Raw genomic sequence first — 25,430 nt, forward strand, 5'->3', positions numbered from 1 at the left:
AGTGACACAAAAGTTATGTAGTTTAGTCTTTCTCCTCATTAACGTGCTTCTCAACATAATTCCCATGATATTTGGGCTAAAAAGGATTCATTGTTCCCCCCTAATTATCTTTGGTTGTTGGACCATGATAGTGTCATGGGCAGCAGCCTAGCTAATACAGGGTATAATAGAATGGCTGACAGATACTTAAACTGGATTGTTCACGGTATCGAATGTACCACGACTGATAAGCACTAAAAATGTCTAATATATATGTAATTTGTTGTTGTTTTACTGGTCCTACCCCAAACGTAAGAGTCCCAAACGTCAGAGTGGACAAACGCAAGAGTCCCAAACGCAAGAGTCCCAAACGTCAGAGTGGACAAACGTCAGAGTGGGACAAACGTCGGAGTGGACAAACGTCAGAGTGGACATTGCTTAAGTAAAACATCAGAGTCTATGCTATTTTAATTATATGACAAAAAATCTTCTAATTTTTTGCAAAAAATCTTTCAAATATTTTATAAAAATCTTCCAATTTTGAATGACATCTTATTCGTGTTTTGTCTTTGGTAACAATCAGACGTGAGAGATTTTGTTGTGAGCCAATAGCCATGCAGCCGCCGTACCCTGCCAGGTACTCCCAGGCAAAGCAGGGAGGAAAACACCTCCATGATGCGGATAACTTTCAATACAGGAAACGTGGTGCTACGAAAAACCGAACATTCTACAAATGTGTACTGCATAAAACACATAACTGCAACGCAGCTGCTTCTGTTGATATTAAAACAGATAAGCTTGTGCAACTCAATGGATACCACTCTCATGACAGCGACCTTGCTAAAAAAGAAGTTGACAAAATCGTAAAAGAAGCCATCCAAACTGCGGCAACAACATTGGAAACTCCTAAAAATGTTTTAGGTAGGCAAATTACTTTGTAAATATCAAATTGTTTTGAAGGAAATTCTTATAATTAATAGTTAAATGATCATAATCGTACATATAATATTTTTAAAAGCTTTTCTATAAATAGGGTCTGTCTGTCCACCAGTCCGTCAATCTGTCTGTTAATGTTTGTACTAACGTTTCATGACTTTGGCGTTATAAATAATATCATCCTTGTTCATTTTTTTTAAAGCTATATATATTTTTTTCAGGAAACTTGACCATGAACATTCTTAATAATTTTGGTATGGATGGAATTATGATGATGAAAAAAAGTGCCAACATTAAGAAGAATATAATTCGAGCGAGACATGATAATCTTGCAATACCAAAGGTAATCATAGTTTAACTGTAAACAAAGCAAAATATATCCCCAAGTACATAGCACTGTGTCCTATAAAATTCAATTGTGTGCACTCAAGCGTGAAAGGAGAATTACACAATTTAGGATTTCTTTATTGAATTTTACTTAATAGTCCTAACCATAGTATAAGTATTGACATCAAACCTGTTATGAGCGTGCTCAAATGTGTTTATATCTAACCTAATATACATTAGAAATATGGTTTAAAAGCCTAGATTATTTGTGTATCCTTTTCTTGGCCTAACCTAACTTCTAAAAATAATATTCTATAAAAAGCTTGATTAATATTTTTGTTTTCTAGGAAGCTAAAGATTGGTCTACAATGACTGTACCTGAGATTCAAAAGGAGACAGTGGCTGGAGATAAATTTCTTCAATTAGAAGAGTCTATTGTTGACAAGTATGGAACTGAGAAAAAGATTTTAATCTTTTGTAGCCCAAACCAACTGGAGATGTTAAACAGGGCAGAGTCTTGGATTGGCGATGGAACTTTTGAGGTTGTACGGAAATCTCTTTTCTATCAACTTTTTATTATAACAGCAAAAATGCCAAGTGGGGTGTATTTACCAGCTCTGTTTGCTTTCCTTCCAAACAAGGAGCTGGCAAGTTATGCCAGAGTCTTTTCCTTCCTGATGTCTAAGGGAGTAGCAGCTCCATCCAGCGGATTCCATTGCGATTTTGAGATAAATATCAGAAAAGCCATTAAGATCAGTTACCCAGGAGTTCCAGTGTATGGATGTGACACTCATTTCAAACGTGCACTTAGGGCTCACTGTGTCAATGAGCTTGGTCTTGGCTCTCTGTATCAAAATTGTAAGGAGTTTCAGATACTAATCCGGTACAAATGGGCTCTTTCTCTGGTGCCAATAGATGATATTCATAAGGTAAAGTTATACAGTATTGAATTTATAAACAAAGTACTTTAGGTGTAAACAATTAATTTCAATATATTGACCTCAATTTATTTGAACAAAAGAAAAAAAACAAAAATTTTAATACCACCCTACCCCTCCCCCCCCCCCCAACCTCCTGACAAAACTATGACTCTGGCTGCAGCACTCTAGCCGCAGCGCTCGGCCCCCTAGCCTGCCTAGCCGCGGGCGCTCGGCCCCCTAGCCTATAACCTAACCTAACCTAATCATAAAGAAAATGACTCTGGCTGCAGCACTCAGCACCCTGGCCTACCTAGCCGCAGCGCTCGGCCCCCTAGCCTGCCTAGCCGCGGGCGCTCAGCCCCCTAGCCTATAACCTAACCTAACCTAATCATAAAGAAAATGACTCTGGCTGCAGCACTCAGCACCCTGGCCTACCTAGCCGCAGCGCTCGGCCCCCTAGCCTGCCTAGCCGCGGGCGCTCGGCCCCCTAGCCTATAACCTAACCTAACCTAATTATAAAGAAAATATTGTGCTTGTCCAGAGTCATTGTTATGTTTGGGGGGGGGGGGGGGGCGCAAAACAATGTTAGGCATAACCAATAAGATAGTTTTAAATTTACATTTAATTTTTTTTCTCAAATTTATATTTATTTAGATTCGTGATACTGTTGTAGAGAAGAAGATTAAAGAACTTGAACCAGCTTGGCCAGAAGAAAAAGACGAAGTTGATGAATTTATTGAGTACTTTGACAAGAATTTCGTTGGAGCCATAAATGGGAGGACCGGAATAAGAAACCAACCAAGATTCCCACATACTTTATGGAACAAGCATGATGCTGTCATCAATGATGAGTTTCTTACTACAAATTCTGCTGAAGGATATAACTATGGTTTATCATCAGCATTGCCTGCAAATTCAGGTACTTGGACTGTAGTAGCTCGTTTGCAAGCAGAAGAAGCAACAGCCAATTTAAAGCTCAGGGACGCGCTACTAGGACCTCAAAATAACGAGACAACCAAAAGCAGTGCAAGAAACACCTACACAAATATGCGAAGGAAGGAGCTGGCAAGCATAGTAGAGAAATATGACGAGGATGTCAGCCCTGTCATATTTATGCAAACAATTGTGGGATACTACAACCATGACGTTATTAATGAGTAATATTCCACTGCACAAAAATTATGTTTGTTAAAAATTTGGGTATGCCAATATTTAAACTTTATAATATATATGTGATATATTTGAAAGGGTGTAAAATTTTCGTTCTAACACAGTTGTTAAATAAATATGAAAAAAAGTAAAAATATAAATGTTTTTTTTTATATGGTAATGATTATAAAATCGAGACTCATACGTTTTACTTATAAAATGTCCACTCTGACGTTTGTCCCAAAAATCCTGCGTTTGTCCACTCTGACGTTTGTCCCACTCTGACGTTTGGGACTCTTGCGTTTGTCCATTCTGATGTTTTTCCACTCTGACGTTTGGGACTCTTACGTTTGTCGTGGAACCGTTTTACTTCTATAATTAGAAACAATTTGCAATAAAATATGGTAAAGATAGATGCAGTGAAATTCATTTGCAATAACAAAAGCGTAGATTTTTTATTAATTTTATTCAATTTGTGCTTTGCAAAAACTTATTTGCCTTGATTGCAATTCTGTCTTATAGTAAAATTTTGTTTGTAATTGTACCCATTTACCGGCCAGGACATTTCCCTCTACGCTTACTAGCAATGTCGCTTGTTTGACATAGCAGCATTAGATATTTTCATAACGTCTATTATAGTTTATGTAGTTTAAAATCTAACCTTACAGCTACCTGCTCCAAAAAGTTTTAAAAGCTTACAAGGATCTATAAAATTTAATAATTTATCATATATCATTAGAGCTACAAAAAGAAGAAAAATCTGATGTGAATACTAAAGATCATGGTTCTAAACCTGCAAATGATGTTAACAAAGTAGTTGTGATACCTTTACCTGAACCTGGAGCTTTCTTGAATATGGTAAGCTGCCAATCATGTCATGTAGGTTACGTGGTCCGACACCATGTCAAATGAATGCGCATATAATGTCTATGCAAAATAACTTATTGACATGAAACAGCCTAAACTAAATTTTATCCTACCAAAAACGAAAAAAGGGTGTTTGTCTGTTTATTAAAAAAAATCCTATAACATAAATATATATTGAATTGAAACAAGAAAGTTAAACCTCCAAAAACAGCCACTTTTCATTTGATTGTTTTTAACAGTATAGGCTAGGTGTGAAACCCTTCATTTGACAAAAAAAGAAACTGCAAACAATAGCACAACTTTTGGTGAAAGTTCAAGTTACACTGTTACCATTCATAATAAGAAATAAGTAAATATTAACAGACAGGATTAATTTATAGAACAGCTGCACTGAAATACAATCTTTAATACAGTATATATACCACTTTTTGTTCAGAAATTTGTGTTTATTATTTTTCAGAATATATCTGTGCACCATGAGAAAGGACATGGAGATACCTCCGTTTCTAAAATATTAAATACTCCTCAAGGAACAATCATAAACAAATAAACAATCATAACAAGGATGACAATATCCATGAACTAAACAGATTATTTTTTTTTTAAATCAAACTAACAGACACAGATAAGACAATTCTATAATAATTGTGTGATCTACCTTAGGAATCTATCTTTGATATCAGATGAGAAAATCATACTTCTTAGCTAACTGATCGTAGTGATGTCGGATGAACATTTTGAACTTTTATAAATATCATAAAAAACATTGAGAGGTTTCTTTTGATATTGGTGCTACTCTATTGATTATGTTTGTTCGTCCATGCATAGACGTCCAAGGGGGGGGGGGGTAATGGGGCGATTACCCCCCCCCCCCAAACGAATTAAGGGGGAGTTATTTACCTTGGGGGGGTAAATACCCCTCCAAAATAGAAAATTTCTAACAAAAAAAATTTTTGCGCGCATTTTTAATACTCAATTTTTGATAAAATTTAAATTACCCCCCCTAAAAATTTTACCCCAGGAGTAAATTTTGAGGGGGTAAACAAATTTTACCCCTGCCAACAGATTTCAGGGGGGGTAATTACCCCCCCAAGCAAATTTTACCCCCGGGGTAAAAATTTTGGGGGAGGTAAAAAAAATTTGCGGCGCGCTTCGCGCGCCATTTCCCCCCCCCAAAAATAAAAAGCTTGGACGCCCCTGCGTCCATGCATAATGAATCTTGCTTACAAATATGCTTCTGTAGATCAAAGAACTCATATTAAACACTCACACGATTATTTTTATGTTTAAGTTTATTTTCCAGTATGACTTCTAAACTGATTAATATTTGCTGGATAAGAACTGGTTTCCAGCAAAACTGATCGTGTAAAGCATCGTATTACAGACAATTTTCTACAAATATTAAATAAGAATCTAAAGATTAATACCAGTTTTCTTAGCGCGGGCCTACGGCTCAATAGGTCTAACAAAAATGGTTTAAAATATTACATTTTTTGTTATAATGTTCACGGAAAGCTATAATACGATGCGATAAATCTATATTCTAATTTTCTTATAAATATTAAATCTATTTGACAGGCAATTAATTTTTTTTTCATTAATGCATTACTGTTGATACTTGACGGCTTTAGTTCGGAGAAAAATCATTTCTTTATCCTTTTTCATTAATGTGTAAAATTTCATTATCTGTAACTAATTGCAATGACTTTTTACTTTTCCTTGTGTTAAAAAACCAGCCAATTTTACATGACTTTAGAGTTTTAAAGAACATTGTCAATACAGGTTGCCTAATTACTGTTTGTTGATTTTGCAAAAATATGTGCAAAATTGTAAAGCGTTGTTGATTTGAATTAAAGGTTCAGAAAAATGCTCTCAAACTAGCGACTAATTTACACACCATACTAAGATTGTAAGATATTTGTCTTAAGGTTTTTAGTTGTGCCTAGTAATAATTTTTAAAATCTTATTTTCATTTTCATACAACACTGTAGGACCTATTTCATCGTCATATTTATGACTTCAGCTTATAAACTTTTAGAAAGGCACTAGGGCAATTTAGGTTTTTTATCTAACAATATTATTTTTTTGATAATGTTTTCCCCTAAATAAAATAAATTGAAGATATAGGGAGATGTGTTTTTTCTTTGTACATGAATCCTGCGGGGGACCCAAACCCTGTACCCAAAATAACCTAAAATAAATCTTAAATCGTTATATATGCATCTTATATTCACATACAAATCTATTACAATCTTTTAAATCCTAACCTGTGGTTTCCCTCAAATTACACATAGACCATAATTGAACTTGAGGGAAAACAGAATTTTGATGTTTTGCTGCTTATTTTATGTTAGGTTAGAATAGAATAGAATAGACTACGTTAGGGCATCGGAAAATGGGATACCAAAGCAGAGATAAGATTTAGGTATCTTTAAAAACTAATAATATGGGGAGGGATATATTTGGTCAAGAAGTATGTTTGAAGCACCATCTAACCTAGAGACAAGGACATCCAATAAATTTTGAAAATTGAATTTTTACCTCCCCCCCCCCAAAAAAAAATAAAAAAGTTTGAAAAGCCTAGAGATTTGAAAAGAAGTAATTAATTTTGATGATTTTCTTTATTTGAATTTATCAACCTGTATTTACACCCTTAGCGTTATTAACTTATTATACAGTGTGTTTTTTTATGAGAACTTTTTTGAAAGCAATTTTACCCCACTTATAGTTATCAGAATTTAATGATTAATGGCTTATTTTCTTCGTTTTTTAAGGGAAATTATGAAACAGCCAAAGAAATTACAGTTTTTGTTGAAAAAGTACAGTAAAGTTGTAATTAAAAACTTAGGTGACAACATCTAAAAATGGTTTTAGCGCATTTTTCTTATGCTCAAATCTTCTACCCTTTGCAAGAAAAAAATTGGATTTTCAGTAGTCGACTTTGGGGGGCCAGTACTTTCTCCCTGATTGGGATATGGCCTTCAAACTTTGACCTATTCTAGTACATGTCCCCAATAGTATCTGTATAAATTTATAGCTCTATATCTCAACTTTGAAGCGTTTTGCAGCCATTCTTGCAAAAGGTAGAACATTTGAACATAAGAAAAATGCGCTAAAACCATTTTTAGATGTTGACACCTAAGTTTTTAATTTTCAACTTTACTGTACTTTTTCAACAAAAACTGTAATTTTTTTTGGTTGTTTCATAATTTCCCTTAAAAAACGAAGAAAATAAGCCATTAATCATTAAATTCTGATAACTATAAGTGGGGTAAAATTGCTTTAAAAAAAGTTCTCATAAAAAAAACACACTGTAGAAAAATGTCAAGTATTATAGACTCTTTTAAAGCCAATAAAACCAAGCTATAAATCAAGAAAATATAACATAATCACTTTACTAGTGCAATAATGATCCAATTAGTTTTCAAGTATGGCTCAGAATCCAATATATTTCCGCTGGACTATATTGATAGCCATACTGAAAAATCATGTATGGTATTATTTTATAAAGATTTTTTTACGATAGTAAAATAAAAACAAAAATATATTTCTGGACCTGCTAACCCTCGAGGCCAGCAAAGCTGTAATGAATCCTATATCTTTTTAGTTTAATATCCAAAAAAGTATCTGTAATACGTAATTTTGAAAGTTTGAACGCTTTAGTTATAGGAAAGCTATGCATCCAGATATCTATTAAAAAAATAACAAAGTTTACAATAAAATGTCATTAATAATTTCATTCTTTATGATTTAACTCTTTTTAACAGTTGTAGATCAGCTAATATCATCTGTTGGAAAGGTGAGCTCATTTAATATCGTAAATAAATGTAATTAGTAGAATAGTGCCGACAAAATTATTAAAATTTTGTTTGCAGTGATGCTTTCCCTTAAATAAAACTAACAGGGTGTCATTCGGTGTGTCTGTCTGTGCGTTTGTTTCAAAGTATCACGCTAACCACTGGACCGATATGGCTATATATTTTAATGAATCTTCTTATAAGCCCAGCAAAGGTTTGCAACTAGTTTAGGTGTGAGTATCTCCACTCGCAGTCGAGAACAGACCACCTCGATTTGTTGTTATTTTAAAGTAATCTGAATGTAAATAGGGGGTGGGGCGAGTGTTAGGTTCAGTACAAAGTTAGACATTGGAAAAAAACCGCAGATTGATTTTAATTTGTTTTTTAAAAAGGTGGGGGGGCGGGGAGCTACTTTGCTTAGGGAAATATTTTGAAATTATTTGAATATATTAGGCGTTGAGTATTGAAAATGCAGAAGAAGCTATTGCCGTTGAAACTGCTATTAGGTATAAATTCTTATTTATTCATGATCAAATTCTGTAAAAGCAAGCAAACATATATCTTACTATCATTTTGTATATCACAAACAAGAACATGGTATTTATTGACTCTAGTTTAATTGAATTTATGCTAGCCTAAAAGTTATGGTTTTCCAATTACATATTCCTTTATCAATATGTAAACCTAGCCTAGAAATTTTTATATGATTTGGCTTATTAAAAGCAATGAAAATTACGTAGTGCATTTAATTTTGTGTTTTATGTTCAGATCTGGTTTCTCAGAAATAACAATGAAAAACAAAGAAAACAATGAAAAGAAATTAAATGATTAGACCCAAATATAATCAAAAGAATACTACTAAAATAGGATTTTTACCAAATATTTTTTTATATTTATCTAAAATCACGCAACCTTTACATTCAAATAAATAAATTAATGGTTACAGCTGAGTTCTGACACTCTACAAGTAATTCAAGTTCGTTTGTCCTACTTTTGCTTATGGATTTTCGTTCTTATGTATACTGTCATCCTTGTTTTAATAAGATTAACATAATAGCATAATAAACAATGTTATCAAATTAGTTGAGAAATGATTCATGAATGAAATAATCTCAGGGCTCGGCAGCCGCGCGTTAGCCGCGTATAAACCTCAGTGAAATCGTCGGGAATAGTCCCTTTCGTGGCAACCCCCCTTAAGGAGCGATTCGTCGTATTTCTAAAATGGCTTTTTATAGGTTATTTTAGGTTATGTTGGGTTAGGCAATTGGCCCCGCAGGGGCTATAAATAGGTTAAAATCAACTGTGAAAAATACGAAGAAACGCCCCTAAAGGCCACGAAAAGGACTATACCCAAATCGTCATTTTATAACTATAAAAGTCAGCTGAATGTTTAAAACTATTCTAAAACAGACAATCCTTCTTTTCGGAATTTCTTTCTTTGGTCACAAGTGGATTTAAACTCGAGGCTTATGCGCGGCTAAGGCGCGGCTACCGAGCCCTAAATAACATTTTTTGCGAGAGAAAGGTGTGAATCCATGATCTTTTTGATCTCTACCAAGACCTTCTATAGTCGAGCAGATGAATTAAGATAATAATTAATAATTTCATAATTAAATGACAATCATCTTTATAATCTTTATATAAAAGAAACAGCTTATGTGTCTGTCAGTCTGTTTTTAACAAGTTATCTTGCTACCCGCTGGATCGATATGGTTTTCTTTTACTATGAAGCTTCTTGGGCATTGGGAAGGTTTAAAACTATTTTAAAGAAAGTTGTCTCCACTCACCCAAGAGAAATTACCCTTGAAACCTCCATTTTTACTTTTGTATCTGTTTGTATCTCTGTTTATGTGTTCGTGCTGAAAGACTGATGGTCTAATATTTATCTCCTTTACATAGAATCCTCTTATATATCCCGGGAAATTATTTTAAATCTTTTATGGGAAAGGATACTTTTAGACTTCCTCAATAAACTGCACCTAGTACTTACTAAAGTAGCTTTTTCTAACAATAGATGGATTGAAAGTTTAAAAATTTTCCCTAATCATTTTTCCTGTTCAGACTTCAGGTTCTACATATTCTTGAAAATGAGAATAGGGTAACCAATCAAATTCAACCACTAGCATAACATCTGCACAACTTATTTTAGTCAAAATGTTTAACTTTAATCAAAACAAACGACTTTTTTGATTGAATAATTGCTTTATTGTGTACAAGAAATTTACACCAAAACACAAGAATAACACAGTTGCAAAACTGAGGCACTTTTTTTTTACAAAATTTATTAAATTAATGGCTGTAAGCGTTTTTTGATACTGACATTATATTTCAGTCGTTACAACAGTTTGTCAAATTTGATGCTTTTGAAAAAAAAAATGGCGGCACCACTAGTTTTACATCTTGAGAGCTATGTATTGAAAGGGTAGATAAGGGGCATATAAATAGCCTAAAACAATCCTAAGACCTACGTGAAGGATACTTATAAAGGAAAACTCGATCAGAGTAGCAGTTTTTAAAGTCATAAGCTTCATACACTTAATATAATAGGATATTTAAAAAAACTAAAAAAAATTTGAAAATGATATAATAATGCTATATAATAAACTTCAAAATATGAAATATTGTAAAAAAATGTATTTGACAACTTTTGCATATTCAATTCTCGCACAGAAAGAAAGTTACATCTTTATTGTCCATTGTCAAAATTCAGGTGCCAACACTTTAAGCCACATACGTTTTTGCATTACGAAAAAGGAAAACTGTGTCTCAAAAGACTCCAATTTGTAAACAATAAAAGCCACCAGTTAGTCAACCCTCCCTTAAGCAAATGAGCCCAAGAACGTTCAATTTGGGGGGTGGGGTGGGGGGGGGGGGTAGTAAATGGTTGTTTGAAACCCACCTCCCACAAACAAACAAAAAGTTTGGACGTCTGTTTTGAAGCAGTTACCATCTCATTATATTAAGTAATAGCGGATTCGCCCCTAGCCTAGAGGTTTTTTTTTTGCCCCAAGAGGTAGTTTGAATTTTTTTTTAAAATTAGGTATTTCTGGTGCTGCCATTTTTTGTGAAGTAGTTTCCCCAGAAAACATTTTTTTGGGGGTGTTGGATCCGTCCCACCCCCCAAGAAAATAACTTAAAACCACCACAGGACCAATATGTAAATACCCTGAAGAAAAGAATCCGAGATCTTAAGGGACGGACAGACAGACAGACGGACAGATATCAAGCTACTTTGTGTAATAGATTAAAGATTTTTTAGTCAGTAGCTTAATATTTCGATACTACTGATCCAAATAAGTCTTCAACTTAAGGGAAGCTTCACATGGGTCCTGGGTTAGTTTTAAGCTTTTTTCTAACCCTCTCAGTCCCTTTAAACAAAAGACCTTAGATCCTACAGCCGCAATCGTTTTTTTTTTAAGTACCAGCTCGACTAATATTAATAAATAAACAAATAATATAACTGGCATTTTTGTATGTAATCTAATCATAAATTTTTAATTCAAATCAAATTATCTTTTAATAAATAAATAAAACACTTTTTAACACTATTCTATTTGTATATCACAAAGAAAGATGTAAGTAAATTGAAAAAGAAATCAAACAATTTGACATTTAAGCTTTTCCTTTTATAAACATTTAACAGTATACTGAAAAATTACAAAAAGAATGTGCTTTTATATTAAATAGATACTTATAAATTTTAGAACTTGGCTCTAAATTTGACGCGCTTAAAATATTGTATCCTATTGTCCTGGGAATCACTGTTCCAAAATAAAAAAAAAGGATGAAAATGCCACACATTAATGATGTCAAAAAGTGAAAATGTTTTAAATAAAAGTAACTTACTAATCCGTTTGTTTATGTGTTTGTACCTTGTAGTACTAGGAATCATTGCTCTAAAAATATAATTACTTTTTTTCTGTTATTTACTTATCCGTTTGTCTGTGTATCTGTGTTGTAGACTGTAGTACAGAACACATATGGAATACTTCCTACATATTATCGACACACTGACAACATCACACACATTCAAAATACCATCAGTTGTATTACATACCAGGAGAAGGTCAGTCCATGCAGATATTCAACTGTAATAGCATTGAAATATTTGTTTATAGAAACCACTGTAACTGTAAAAATCTGGCACTATACCATTAATTTCATACTCTTTACAAAGACACTTTATATAATGTTTTTTTTTAAAGCGAGATTTTCATTAATTCGGACATGTCCTTATCACATAAACCTATTTCCATAATTTGTATTAGTGGTACAACAATTTTAGAAGAAAAGCTATTTTACAGTTATAACTCAAATTGTCCTTTCTGAACCTAAAGTTTTTAAACTATAATGACTTAATGAACATTTAGATTGTGAAAAATCAATTCTAGAACTTTAAGATTAACAAACAGTTGATTTTTTGTGAGCTTTTCTATAATGCATATTTTTGTCTTTGTACCGGCTTTACTATACGACTGTCTTAACCTCTTTTCGAGGAAGCTTTGTGTTTATCAAGTTCGAAATTAATTCCTTATCATTATCCTAAAACTAAGCGCAAATGTCGTCTTTTATGGCTTTCCTTTCATAATGTGGCGTGGCATGGATTGTTTGTTTATTTTGATGCGCACGTTCTTTACTTTTGAATGAGATATGAGAGTGTGAAGATTTCGGAGAACAAAATTGGGCCTATCATTGGTCTCATAGTGTGTGAACGACCCTAGTATATCAGGGATTTGAAACCATAAGAGCTTCAGGTAGAATTTGTTAATTTGATTAAGAAGAATGGTGTATAGGACGATTATATGTAGTTTTAAAAAGGCTTTAGCCAGCTAAGCATGAAACTTAATTATGATTAATATATGTTTTAGTAATTTTTATGTGCATTATTGTTGCATTTAACAATGATTTATTAAACCAAATAATTTTCCTTTAAAGCCAAAGTTTCCAAAGATTTTTTACCGTAGAGAAAAATGATTTTTAAAAAGCAAATAAGATTACGTGGTTATAAATAACTGGAATTATGAACTAATTGATATTGTAATTTCAGGTCTTTGAAATAATTTCATCAATAAATCTATATTCAAACCTGCTGTTGAAACTTGATGGTTCCTGGTATTGGGGGTTTGTATGTTCGCCAACTGATCTCGTGAACTTCCCGCTAATTCGGAAGTCAAGCTCAACCAAAGTGTCATGGTTGAGACAATTTCAAAGTATCTGATGAATAGGCGTTAGCATTCATCAAGAGATCAATAGCATCCAGTGAATTATTGATGCAATAAACTGTGACAATTTTTCTGTGAAATAAGTACCTAGTGAATCAATATGCCACTAACCAAAAAGCAGAAAATTGAGCGAGCTATCGCTATTGGCAGTGAAAGGCTAGAAGTTTTTGATGAACAGTTAAAAGTGTTTTATGACAATCTAAAAGCCTGCCAAAGTTTTAGTTCATGTGAAAATGTGAATGTAAAATCAATTCGTGACATTTTTAGTGAGGTCAAGGACCAATCTGACCTAATAAAAAGTCTAAAACCTGCCGTGGAGACTAGTGAGCTGCGTGAGTTCAAGCGTGATTTGGATGAAGCTAGTGAGCAGAAAACTGTTGCAGATAAAGTCTATGCGTCGTTGGAGCAGTGTACAAAAATTCTGTACTGGCTTGACAATGATTCAGACGACGCGAGGTCAAGCACTGTCGCCAGGAACCTCGACGTCATTGAGAAGGTGAAGATGGACATGGGAGTGCTTAAAATTTCCGTGGAGTTGCGCCAAGAAGTACGTGATATGTACCGAAGGCTTAGAGAGATGGAACGTCGTTCATCTAACCTGGATGAGAGTGGGACACCTGCCATGCTCTCCAGAAGTATGTCTGCCGTGGATATTCGGAGTTCCAACCCGCAGTATGGGCGCTGGGACAACAGTTTGTTGCCTCCGTTCGACGGTACTGACACGGATTACCCAAACTTTAAACAGGTCTTTAAGGATCTATGCTCTGGTTATGGATTTGCTGACCAGAGGTTAAGTCTGATGTTGTGTATGGAGAAGGTGATAACCAACCCGGAACTACGCAAGCAAGTGTCAGCGATTAGAGATCATAATGAACAATGGGCGTTTCTTGATCAGATGTTTTTATCAAACACTCGCCGGTTCATGAGGATTTTAACTAAGTTGAACAAGATGAAACCTGTGGATAAACCTGTGGACGTGGTTAGCGCAATTGCTACCTTCAAGAGCATGATGCAGGAGGTAGAAGCCATCGTTGGTTCTGCAGCTAAGGATTACAATCACCTAACTCTTATTCATATTTTTAAAGACAAGTGCCCTGAAAATTTGAGAGACAAAATTATGATGGAGCTAGGTAGCATGAACCAACCAGACATCCCGAAGATTGTAGAACTGCTGGAGAGGACCAGGGGTGCCATGTTGGCCGGCGATATGTCCTATGACACTGGCGCCGGCAAGAGAAATCGTGACAGAGCTGCCGCCGCGCAAGTATCTGGCCGCAGCGACAATAAGAATGGAAAGGCTGGAAAGGACAAGACTTCCAAGTGGAACAGTACATGTCCTGTGGAGAGCTGCAAGGAGAAACACCCGATTTTCCGTTGCCTCACGTTTAAGAAGATGGATGTGGTTGACCGAAAGAAAGTTGTCCAGCAGAAGAAATTATGTGAACTTTGCCTATGTGACGGCCATACTGCTGACAAGTGTAATAAATCGGATAAGCTTGGTGTTTGTGGTACCAATAATTGTGACAGATACCATTCAAGGTTACTCCATGAGGCTAGTGCTGGTGTGAATACAGTCTACAAGTCAAGTTCTGCACCCAGCCCCTGTACCTTCTTACTTCAGTTAGTTCCTGTTGTAGCACCTGGCGGCGGCACCTGCCACGCCACGGTAATGTTTGACTCCGGGGCAAATTTGCCACTTGTGTCTGAGAAGTTATCCAACAAGTTGAAGCTGAAATCTACCGGCAGATATACAACTATTTCTGTAGCTGATGGCAGTGAGTCTTCCTGCCGCAATGTTGTGTTTTATCTGAAGGATAGGGACGGCAATTTAAGGGAGTTTGAGGCAGCTGTCATGCCTACCCTCGGCGGGGCCAACGAGATGCGCTCAGTCCACCCCGAAACTGCCGCCGAGATATTTAAAATGCCGCCAGAAAGGTTTACATATATTAGTGGAGGCTTAGATATCATCATTGGAAATACACATCCTGACGTGTTTCCTTCAACCTACCAGAAAGTGGGCCAGTCTATGTTGTGGCGAACCATTTTTGGTAGTGGTTTTATCTGTACGAGTGCTGATGGTGGAGCTGGAGATCAAAAGTCGGCTTATAAGGCTGTCAGTGTCAGTGGAGGCACTTTGCCAGACTTTCTGACGTCTGAATCGTTTGGCGTACAGCCGCAGGCACTTTGTCCAGGATGTACTGCTTGTCAAGAGTGCAAGGCTATGGCCGACGGCACTACCTGGGACCAGCGTGAGAGGCAGAGGATAATTGAGGCAGGTTTAACACTAGACTTGCAGTCCAACAAGTGGACAGGTCAATATGCTTATATTGAAGAACTTCACACTTTACCCTACAATGAGAGTTTAGCCCGCAAAATTGCTGAAAAGGATCGTGCCAGGATGGTCAAGGAAGGTACCTATGGAATGTATGTGGAGGTATTCAACGACGCCATAAGAAGAGGCGTTTTTCAAAAAGCCACGCCTGAAGAATTGCAGTATGAAGGACCTAAGTCTTGTTCATCAATAGTGGTTGCCTTCAAGGAGGATTCAAGTTCCACACCCATGCGATTGTGTGCAAATAGTTCTCTGACGTTCAAGGGTACCAGTTTTAATAACATAATGCTGGGAGGCCCGCCGCCAATGCAGAAGATTTTTTATCATTTGATGCTTTTCCGCGGTTACAAGGTTGGTATAACTGCGGATATCTCCAAGTTTTATAACTCCATCCTGGCCACAGAGTTCGACAGCCAGATGAAGAGAGTTTTATTTTCCCCGACGCCTGATGGTCCACTTGAAATTTACCTGACCAAAGTTGTGAATTTCGGCGAGTTGGCTGCGGGAAACTTGGCAGTTACAGCCCTGAAGTTGACGTCCCGCCTGTTCGGCGGAAAGAGTGAAGCAGAGGTCAAGGAGATGTATGGAGAGGGGCAGATAAACGGTAGTGAAATTGTTGCTAAACCTGAGTTATGGAAGGAGCCACCAATACCTACCTACCCTGATGAGGAATTCAAGTTACCTCAGATTCCAGTTGCAGTCAAGCTTGAGAAGCACAGCTTCATAGATGACGTTATTTCGGGAGCAGGATCGAAGCCAGAAGCCAAGGAGATGATGAAAGAGGCCGACAGAATTATCGGCAAAGGTAGTTTTTCCTTCAAACAAGTCATTTATTCTGGAGATGATTGCCAGCCTACCAAGGTTCTCGGGCTGATATGGAAGCCAGCCACCGATGTGTTGTCCATCGCCACAAGAGTCAACCAAGATGGTAAGGTCAAGGGAAGGAAGGTGAAAGAGGATGCTGATTTGTACAACCTCCAGGAAGCCTTGGACGAGAATCTGACAAAGAAGATGGTCCACAGGTTCGCCGCCCAAACCTTCGACCCGATCGGGCTTTGCAGCCCTATTCTGTTAAGAATTAAACTTGTCCTGCGGAAAACATGTTTGCTGAATTTGGGTTGGCAAGATTTCATTCCAAAAAGTCTACGGGATGAACTTGTTAAGTCGCTGGAGGATAGAGCTGAGGTCGCTAAACTGGAGTTTGACCGTTGTGTGGTCCCGGATGAACCAACTGGCCTTCCATCCTTGATGATGTTTTCGGATGGGTCATCAGAGGCTTATGCAAGTAATGCATATTTGAGGTGGCCAACTAGACAAGGATTTGAAACGTTTCTGCTAGCCACCAAATCAAGAGTTGCGCCGGTCAAGTGTGAGTCAATTCCACGCCTTGAGTTGATGGGGTGCCAGATGTCCACAAGGTTGGCAAAGTCCGTCAGAGATGCTCTGCCCTTTGATATTATCAGAGTGATGTACTTTACTGATTCATCGTGTGTTTTATCACAAATAGTTTCCAACAGTGCTATGTTGAACACATTTAATTCTCATCGCATTGGAGAAATTCAATCTGCAACCAACAAGGATGACTGGAGGTGGGTCCCGGGGACACACAACGTTGCAGATTTGGGCACCAGAAGCACCTGCAAGGTATCAGATTTGGGACCAGGTTCCAGGTACAGATTGGGCCCAGAATGGCTGCGCCAGGATGAAAGCGCGTGGCCGGTGAAAACTGCCGAAGAAGTCAAGCAGGTTTTACCCCCAGAGGAGTTGAATACCAAAATGGTTAAGTTATGTTCAATGAAAGTTGCCGGAGAAGCCGCTGAAGATGTCTTTAGGTTTAAGCACAGGAGATCATTTGGACAGGCCAAACGTATTATGGCAGCTGTCCTGCAAGTTGTGAACACCTGGTTGAAGAAGCTAAAGAGCAGACAAGAAGGTAAGACTACAGCCGCTGGTAGTCATGTAGCAGCCGCAGATACTGTGTACAAGCCGTCTTTGTACAATTTTATGGCGGCGGCGGAACTTTTCATTGTGTCACGAAGCCAAGAGGATGAGTGGATAAATGACGCTAAAGGCAATTATGCGTCATTAAATCCATTAGTGCATGAAGTATCATTGACCTGGCCTGTCGTTGGTCCCGGAGGAAATTATGTGACCAGGGAGATGAGGATTCTTAAAATGGTTGGTCGTGGACAGCCAGTCATTGACGCCATTACTGGTGGCCGTAAAATGATATTTGAAGACATGCCAGGTTTAATAATTTTGGAGCCTGGTAATTGGTTAGCTGCTGTTTTTATGAGAGAAGCGCATGTTGAGCTTCACTCTGGTGTCCGTGGAACTTTAGCTGAGAGCCGCCGTTGGTGCTGGATTGTGAAGGCAAGGAGGTTGTCCATCATGGAAGTGAAGAAGTGTTGGCCCTGCAGTGTTGAGAGGGCTAAGGAATGTCGTACTACCATGAAGGATGTGTTACCTGACAAGTTGGTCCCGAGCAGGCCTTTTGAAGCTGTGCAAGTCGACCTGATGGGTCCGCTGGTTACGAGGAGAGCTGCCGCCAAAACGAGGAGTCAGACAGCAACGAAGAAGGTGTGGGTGTTCGTGGTGGTCTGCAGATTCTCAGGGGCGTTGTGGTTAGATGCCTTGGAAAAGTATGATACCAGCAGTATCCTGTTGTCCCTGCGCAAGTTGGAAGCTGTTCATTGTCTGCTGAAGATCATAGTAAGCGACATGGGCACACAATTATCCGGTGCTCGCAAGGTTTTAGAGCAGAAGTTGGGCAGCCAGGTAGAGTTTTCTTGGTCTCAGATCCCGGCCCGAGCCCACCATTACATTGGGCAAGCTGAGAAAATGGTGGGATTAACCAAGAGATTGCTGTCCAAGAAGTTGGTGAATAGTTCTGTTAATTTCAACGAGCTCCTGGTGCTGTTGGCGGAGGTTAGCAAGTTGATGAATAGCAGACCATTGACGATTGAAGCTGCGAAGGACGTGGAGAATTGGCGGCTGATTACCCCTGGCCAGCTGCTGGGAAATGTTGACCGCCAGCCGTTGTGCAATGTGGCGATGAAACCGGAGGACCAAATTTCCTCCAGGTTGAAGTTGTTGGAAGATTTGTCTGCCCAGTTTTGGACTGCCTACCGCCAGGAGATCCTACCGAAGATATTACGGATGTCCAAGTGGAAGGATGAGATGGCGGAGCCACTAGCTGACGGAGATATAGTTCTGGTTACGAGTACCAATCCGCTGATGAGATGTTTGAGGATGGGCCGAGTGACGAGAATTGAGGATGGAAGAAAGACTGCAAGAGTCTTGTTCAGACTGACAGATAAATCTCCCCTAGAAGAACATGCTGTATCAGTCAGGCAGTTGTTAAAAATTATGATTAATAATTGATTCTTATTTTATGGAAATTGAGTTTTTTTTTAGTAAAAAGCCACATTTTTCATATGCCTATTTTATGCCTAAAATAAGAATCAAATGAAATGCGATTAAATATTCTTCTATTTCATATGCTCAAATTTAATTTTATTGAGTTTAATTTCTTTTCAAAAGTACAATTCATTTTAAAACTTACCTGAAAAGTTTAACAAAAAGGAATAAATGTGTCGAGGTTGCGTGATTCGATATTTATTCTAAGAAAAAATCAAGTATTTTTTTAGCAGATTTTTTTAAAATTATATATGAATTTCAATCAAGTAAAACATTTTTATTCAGATCAAGGAATGATTGAAAATTCATATTTAAAGTCTCATATTTTTTACAAAGAAAAATTGGTTTTTTTTATAATTCCGATGAAAATTCTAACGAAGATATTATTATTTTGCTATTCTTTAAGTATTAAAAAGTTTTATTGTTGATTAAGATATTACAGTTCTTATTCATTAGGTTTGAAAAACTTTCTGCCCAAGGATTTTGAAAAATTTTTTCTTACTACTCTTTTTGATGCTTAACAAATTTAGTTTTAAGTACCTATAAATCTTAATTTTCTTGTCTAAGATTTATTTCGTTTTATTTTTACCATTATTTGTTTACATTTACATTCAACCTGATTTCGTAGGTACTTATTGATTTATTAATAATGATTTATTACCTATTGATTATGAAATGATTATTATTTAGTATAGTTGTTATATTACAACATCATGATTAATAGGATTATCTATTTTAGGATTTGTGTATGTGATCTTGTGATTGTCATGTGCATGGAATGTTGTATGGTACAAACCAATCCCCATCCTTCTATCCTAAAATGTGAGGTATTATGAGTCCTAGTGAGGAGTATAATATTGTGTATGCATTTCACGGGGTTTCATTTAAGTTAGGAGCAAAAATTGTCACGTTTTCGGGATGTGGCCATTCTCATGTGATTATGGTGAGTTGAGTTTAGTGAGAAATGTTGCTAGTGCTCAGCGCAAAAAAAAAAACCTTGAATCTCGTTAAGGAAGTTAATTTGACTTTCAAACGGGGGGTGTGTCTTAACCTCTTTTCGAGGAAGCTTTGTGTTTATCAAGTTCGAAATTAATTCCTTATCATTATCCTAAAACTAAGCGCAAATGTCGTCTTTTATGGCTTTCCTTTCATAATGTGGCGCGGCATGGATTGTTTGTTTATTTTGATGCGCACGTTCTTTACTTTTGAATGAGATATGAGAGTGTGAAGATTTCGGAGAACAAAATTGGGCCTATCATTGGTCTCATAGTGTGTGAACGACCCTAGTATATCAGGGATTTGAAACCATAAGAGCTTCAGGTAGAATTTGTTAATTTGATTAAGAAGAATGGTGTATAGGACGATTATATGTAGTTTTAAAAAGGCTTTAGCCAGCTAAGCATGAAACTTAATTATGATTAATATATGTTTTAGTAATTTTTATGTGCATTATTGTTGCATTTAACAATGATTTATTAAACCAAATAATTTTCCTTTAAAGCCAAAGTTTCCAAAGATTTTTTACCGTAGAGAAAAATGATTTTTAAAAAGCAAATAAGATTACGTGGTTATAAATAACTGGAATTATGAACTAATTGATATTGTAATTTCAGGTCTTTGAAATAATTTCATCAATAAATCTATATTCAAACCTGCTGTTGAAACTTGATGGTTCCTGGTATTGGGGGTTTGTATGTTCGCCAACTGATCTCGTGAACTTCCCGCTAATTCGGAAGTCAAGCTCAACCAAAGTGTCATGGTTGAGACAACGACAAGCCATATTGATGCTTTGGTAGAAAAAAAACACAGTTTAATTATTTTGTTTAACTATTTATATGATTTATTGGCTTTCAGCTTTTTATTGGACATTGAAGGTTTTTAAAAGCGAAGCTTTTCTATAATTAGGGTCGGTCCGTACGTCTGTCCGTCCGAGATAGACACCTTTTATTCGTAATGTTAGAATTGTCCTATCGATTTCAAACTTTGCATGATGATTTCTGTAGTAGTTAGGTACGATTTAGAAAGCGTAGCAACTCTATAATCATTACCAGAATGTCCGTACGTCCATTTTAAACATGTTGATTTTTCTACTTTTTCAACAACAAACTTTTATGTGATCTAAATATCCGTTTGATCTGATTTTTGGTATATTGATTCCTGGGACAACAAAGAACAATATTATAAGCGAAGCAATTCTATAATCAAGTCCTAAAAATGTAAGTATATCCATGAACATTATCCTGTATCAAGCAGTTTTTAAACAAATTTACTTACAATTTTGCTTCGACTCTTATACTTTTATATTCTGATTATTCAGTTCAGACACTGTGCAAGTGTTAATGTCCGTTTGTCCTACCGTTTCAGTGCTTCGCTTTTATGGATGTTGTCATCCTTGTTTTATATAAAATTCTCATAAATTTCATAAAAAGACTAAAATTTGTGACATATTCATTATAAAAGGACAACTATGGCAATAATTAAATCCTTAAGGATGTCTGTTTGTTTGTCTGTGTACCGAAGGATCTCGCTAACCACTGAACCGGTCGGGTTCTCCTTAACAGTGTAGTTTTTCATAGGTCCGGGAAAGGTTTTTAACTATATTGGGTACCACCCCCCTCCCAAGAGAAATCACAAAAAATCAAATTTTTTACCTAAAGAGACTTGAACGCAACATAGCAGAGTATCGTCGAGACTTGAAAGCAACATAAAAAGGTATTGTATTATTTAAAAACAAAAAACATTTAAAGTTCCACTAAAGGCCTCTAGGGGCGTAGCCGCTAGTTGATAATAAAATATTACCCAAATCTGTAATTAGTTCGTTCATCCAGTAGCAGGGAAGGTGAAGCAGTGGTCGGGGAAATCGTAATTCTAGCCAGCTAGCTGCTAGCATCACTTCATCAGAGTACATGAAAATCTGGTGCAACATCCAAGTAATAATATCTCGATAAAAACAAATAACAATTGCAATCAAGATAAATGTCTTTAACGTTTATAGCCAACAAACTAGAGAACCAGTATAATTTAGGGTCAAAATTACCCCTATTTCCTGGCTATTATAAAATGTTATTTTTTCTTGTGAATATTTGACTAATATACAATTTTACAGCCACTTGAGACCCATAACTTATTATTTTCTTGTAATTTAATTTTATGATGGTTTATTTGTGGTTATTTTTAAACCCAACGTTACCACTGCCCTCCAGCTAAATTCTGCTTTTTTACACACATAGTAATATCTTAAGGTGTCTTTAAAAAACGGTGGAATATTTTTAAAATTTACAGTATAGTTTGAAAACTTTTTAAAATAATTAAAAATATTGATGTTTAAAGTTTTCTTTTCATAAGAAGCAATTTTTTAGACGCTTTTTTTCATTCTGACACAAGACCAAAGTTTTTTTTTGTTTGACACATTTTATTGATAGTTTATTTTTAACTACTGCTTTTTATTCATTTTGCACATTTAATTAGATTTAAAAAAAATATTTATCTTAATTAAATATAATTTTTATGTAAATAAACAATAAAAGAATTAAATTTGATTTGATTAAATCTTTAAACTGGCTAATATGTAACTTTTGCTACATATTATGAATTTAATATATAGTATATTGATCTGTACGTACTGCCCCTTACAAACACACGCACACACACACACACACACACGCACACGCACACACATACTCAAAATTCAGGGTCAATGGTAAGCTTCGCTGCGGGTGTGAGGAAGAAAAAAAGAAAAAGATCGAACCAGAGAGAAAGAGAGAGAGCGAGAGGGGGGGAGGGAGAGAGAGAGAGAGAGAGAGAGAGAGAGATAGAGAGAGAGAGAGAGAGAGAGAAAGAGATGAATATATGGCGATGATTTTGAATGGGGAAATATATCGGCACAAAAAAGGCCAAAAAACAATAATACAGTTAGTCAAACATCTCACATTTTAAATACCCTTTACATTTCACAACATCTGAGCCATATTATTTCCGTAATGTCTAAAAGGATTAAATTTCGCAAGAAAGGAATCACTACAATTTTTTGTATGGGGTTTCATGATATTTTTCCTAAAGCATTAAAAGCTGCTATAGGCTAGACGCTTGAAACTGGTTATCAATGTTTCAAATTTAGAAAATAGATTATCCTATACTCTTTTTATGTTTTTTGATAATGATTTATTTTAGTTTCTTGAAACGTTAATAATATAGAAAAAGGTAATAAATTTTCTTATATAATTTTTTACCTTACAAAAATATATGTAGTAAGTTTTTGTTTGTAGCTCAAAATTTCGATATCTACTAAACCGATTGAATTTTTCATTCTATGTAAACTTCACATAAGTCCCAGTTTGATTTTAGTCTATATATTTTTAGATTTAAGTCATGGGATGGTTTTAGGCTGTTTTTCTATTTTTCCTATTCTTTCGTAAACAAAGTTTCAAACTTAGGAATGCAGCCACTTCTAACTATGAAACAAGGACGATTTTGTACATAAAACTCGAGTTCAACATTATATGAGCAACTTCATGGAGTATAATACTCTAGTTGAATAGTAAGACAGACAAACGTTAAAAATACTCTTTTTCTATAGTAGCTCCGCTGCTAAACACCCTAGAAACATAATCTAATACATATGATTGGAAAAGTACGAATTTGAGTTGTGTAAAACGGAAGAGAATTAAAATGAATTAGGATAGAGATCATTTACGCTCCAAATGGCATAAGGTTTAAATTAAGATGTTTGTTTTTGTTGTGTTTAAAATATACTTATACTAAAGTAACAGGATGTCTGTGTGTTTGTGTGTCTATACCGAAGGATCTCGCTAACCGCTGAACCGATTGAGTTCTCCTTAACAGGATAGATTCTCATGGGTTCTGGGAAGGTTTACAACTATTTTGGGGGAGGGTACAACCACCCTCCCAAGAGAAATGACAAAAAAATCGAATATATGGGAGACTTCATCATAACATAAAGAGGTATCGTAACATAAAGAAGTAACGTAGAGACTTTAACAATCAAAAACATTTAAAGTGCCACTAGAGGCCTCTAGGAGCGTAGCTGCTAGTTATTATGTAGAGTAATAAGATGTTAAGTTTGTCTGTAAAATCTTGATAACAATTATCTTCAATAAAGGTAAGCTTCATATGGGTCTTATTATTGAAGTAAGGTCTTTTATTGGTTTTAAGCTATTTTACTCCGCAATAGCTAGGGGTGCAGCTCCAAGTATTTCTCTAGTATTTGAATATTTAGATACATGTTAGACAAAATTTTATATTGTATTACTAGAAGCTACTTCATAATTAACTTTGTCTGTCCTTCGCTCCAACAGTCTTTACTTGGTCCTGCAGTCTGGCGGTAATGCTTCAAAAGGCAAAGATTCCTAATTTCTTATTTGATTTCTTTCTTTAATATTTATGGCAACTGAACTTTTGCTCTATGAATTACTTTGTCCGTTTCTTAATTTATTATTTTTATGTGATTTGCTAATTATGGATGTTATCATCCTTGATAGTTAGGTAACAAGTAAGGTAGACTTGATAGCGAGGGGTTTGAATCTCAGACAACCCAATAACAACTAAAGACGTTAAATTTAGACCCAATAGTTATTTGTAACATGCGGGACAAACGTGACATCTCATATTCATACACCTTCTGGGACTTCCAGCCGAAGGTCATGCAGTCAAAAGTTTATTTTTATCTGAAATAGTTGGTTTGTTAATGCCTTAGAACCTATCAACAAGTTCCTGATCTACGTTACCATCCCCAAATGTATCAATCACTGGTAGATACCTAGTTTAGGTTAAAAAGAGTAGAAGAAAGACCCGCAAGGTTGAAAACCTTACTGCTTATTCCTGTACTTACTATTATTTATTGTGGTATGCTTTCAAAGTGACTAATTTTACTCTTATCGATGTCACTTTCGTTCTTCTGGTGGAAGCTGGGTAAGAGATAGACCCTTAATCCTCTGTAGTTTTCTCTTTTTTATGTCAACAGCTTTTTTATAGTGACCCACTGTAGTGTAAACCTTTGCTAATTTGTTCGCACTTGTCATGAAATTTTGTTGGCACACACACAAGTTTGACAAAATAAGCATGTTGTACTACTCAGCTGTAGCCACTAAATTTGGCGCCAAAATTTTCCCTCTACGTTTTGCATGCAAAGATGGCCGCCATGGTTTTTCTATGACGCAGTGTCACAACTCGTTGTGTGTCTTCTAAAGTCAACTTTTGTGGTGTGATTAAAAATGAGAATAAGCTTTTTGAACCCGTTGGCATTAAATTATGCACAGTATGAGTGTGTGTACGTCTATTTTACAAATACGTCACGTATACTTAACCTTATAAAGGGTCAATCCCGAAAACAGTGTGAAAATAAGATATTCTGTTTTGGCAAAAAATTACAAAAAATATCTGTTTTCAAAATATTAAGGTAATATAAAATTAATAAAACGCAACAATATTTTGTCTTGTTTATAATAACTAACATATGACAAAC

At 35.9% G+C, this 25,430-nt stretch overlaps 1 protein-coding gene and 1 long non-coding RNA gene across 2 annotated transcripts; both read left to right on the plus strand.

The window, feature by feature from the left end:
• The first annotated feature begins 593 nt into the window (after nucleotides 1–593).
• LOC145324475 (uncharacterized) lies at nucleotides 594–3,466 on the plus strand. Its single transcript, XM_080167062.1, has 4 exons — nucleotides 594–900; nucleotides 1,137–1,258; nucleotides 1,590–2,171; nucleotides 2,817–3,466. The coding sequence occupies exons 1-4, from the start codon at nucleotides 594–596 to the stop codon at nucleotides 3,321–3,323; spliced, it is 1,518 nt and encodes a 505-aa protein (XP_080023188.1). The 3' UTR covers nucleotides 3,324–3,466.
• A 588-nt stretch (nucleotides 3,467–4,054) lies between these two features.
• LOC145324228 (uncharacterized) lies at nucleotides 4,055–8,918 on the plus strand. Its single transcript, XR_013881213.1, has 5 exons — nucleotides 4,055–4,169; nucleotides 4,639–4,706; nucleotides 7,944–7,977; nucleotides 8,429–8,481; nucleotides 8,744–8,918. It is a non-coding gene; the product is annotated as an uncharacterized LOC145324228 (long non-coding RNA).
• The last annotated feature ends 16,512 nt before the right edge of the window (nucleotides 8,919–25,430 follow it).

The sequence above is a fragment of the Acartia tonsa genome, chromosome 7 (assembly GCF_053477335.1).
Source record: "Acartia tonsa isolate MP-2025a chromosome 7, ASM5347733v1, whole genome shotgun sequence".
Lineage (NCBI taxonomy): Eukaryota > Metazoa > Arthropoda > Copepoda > Calanoida > Acartiidae > Acartia > Acartia tonsa.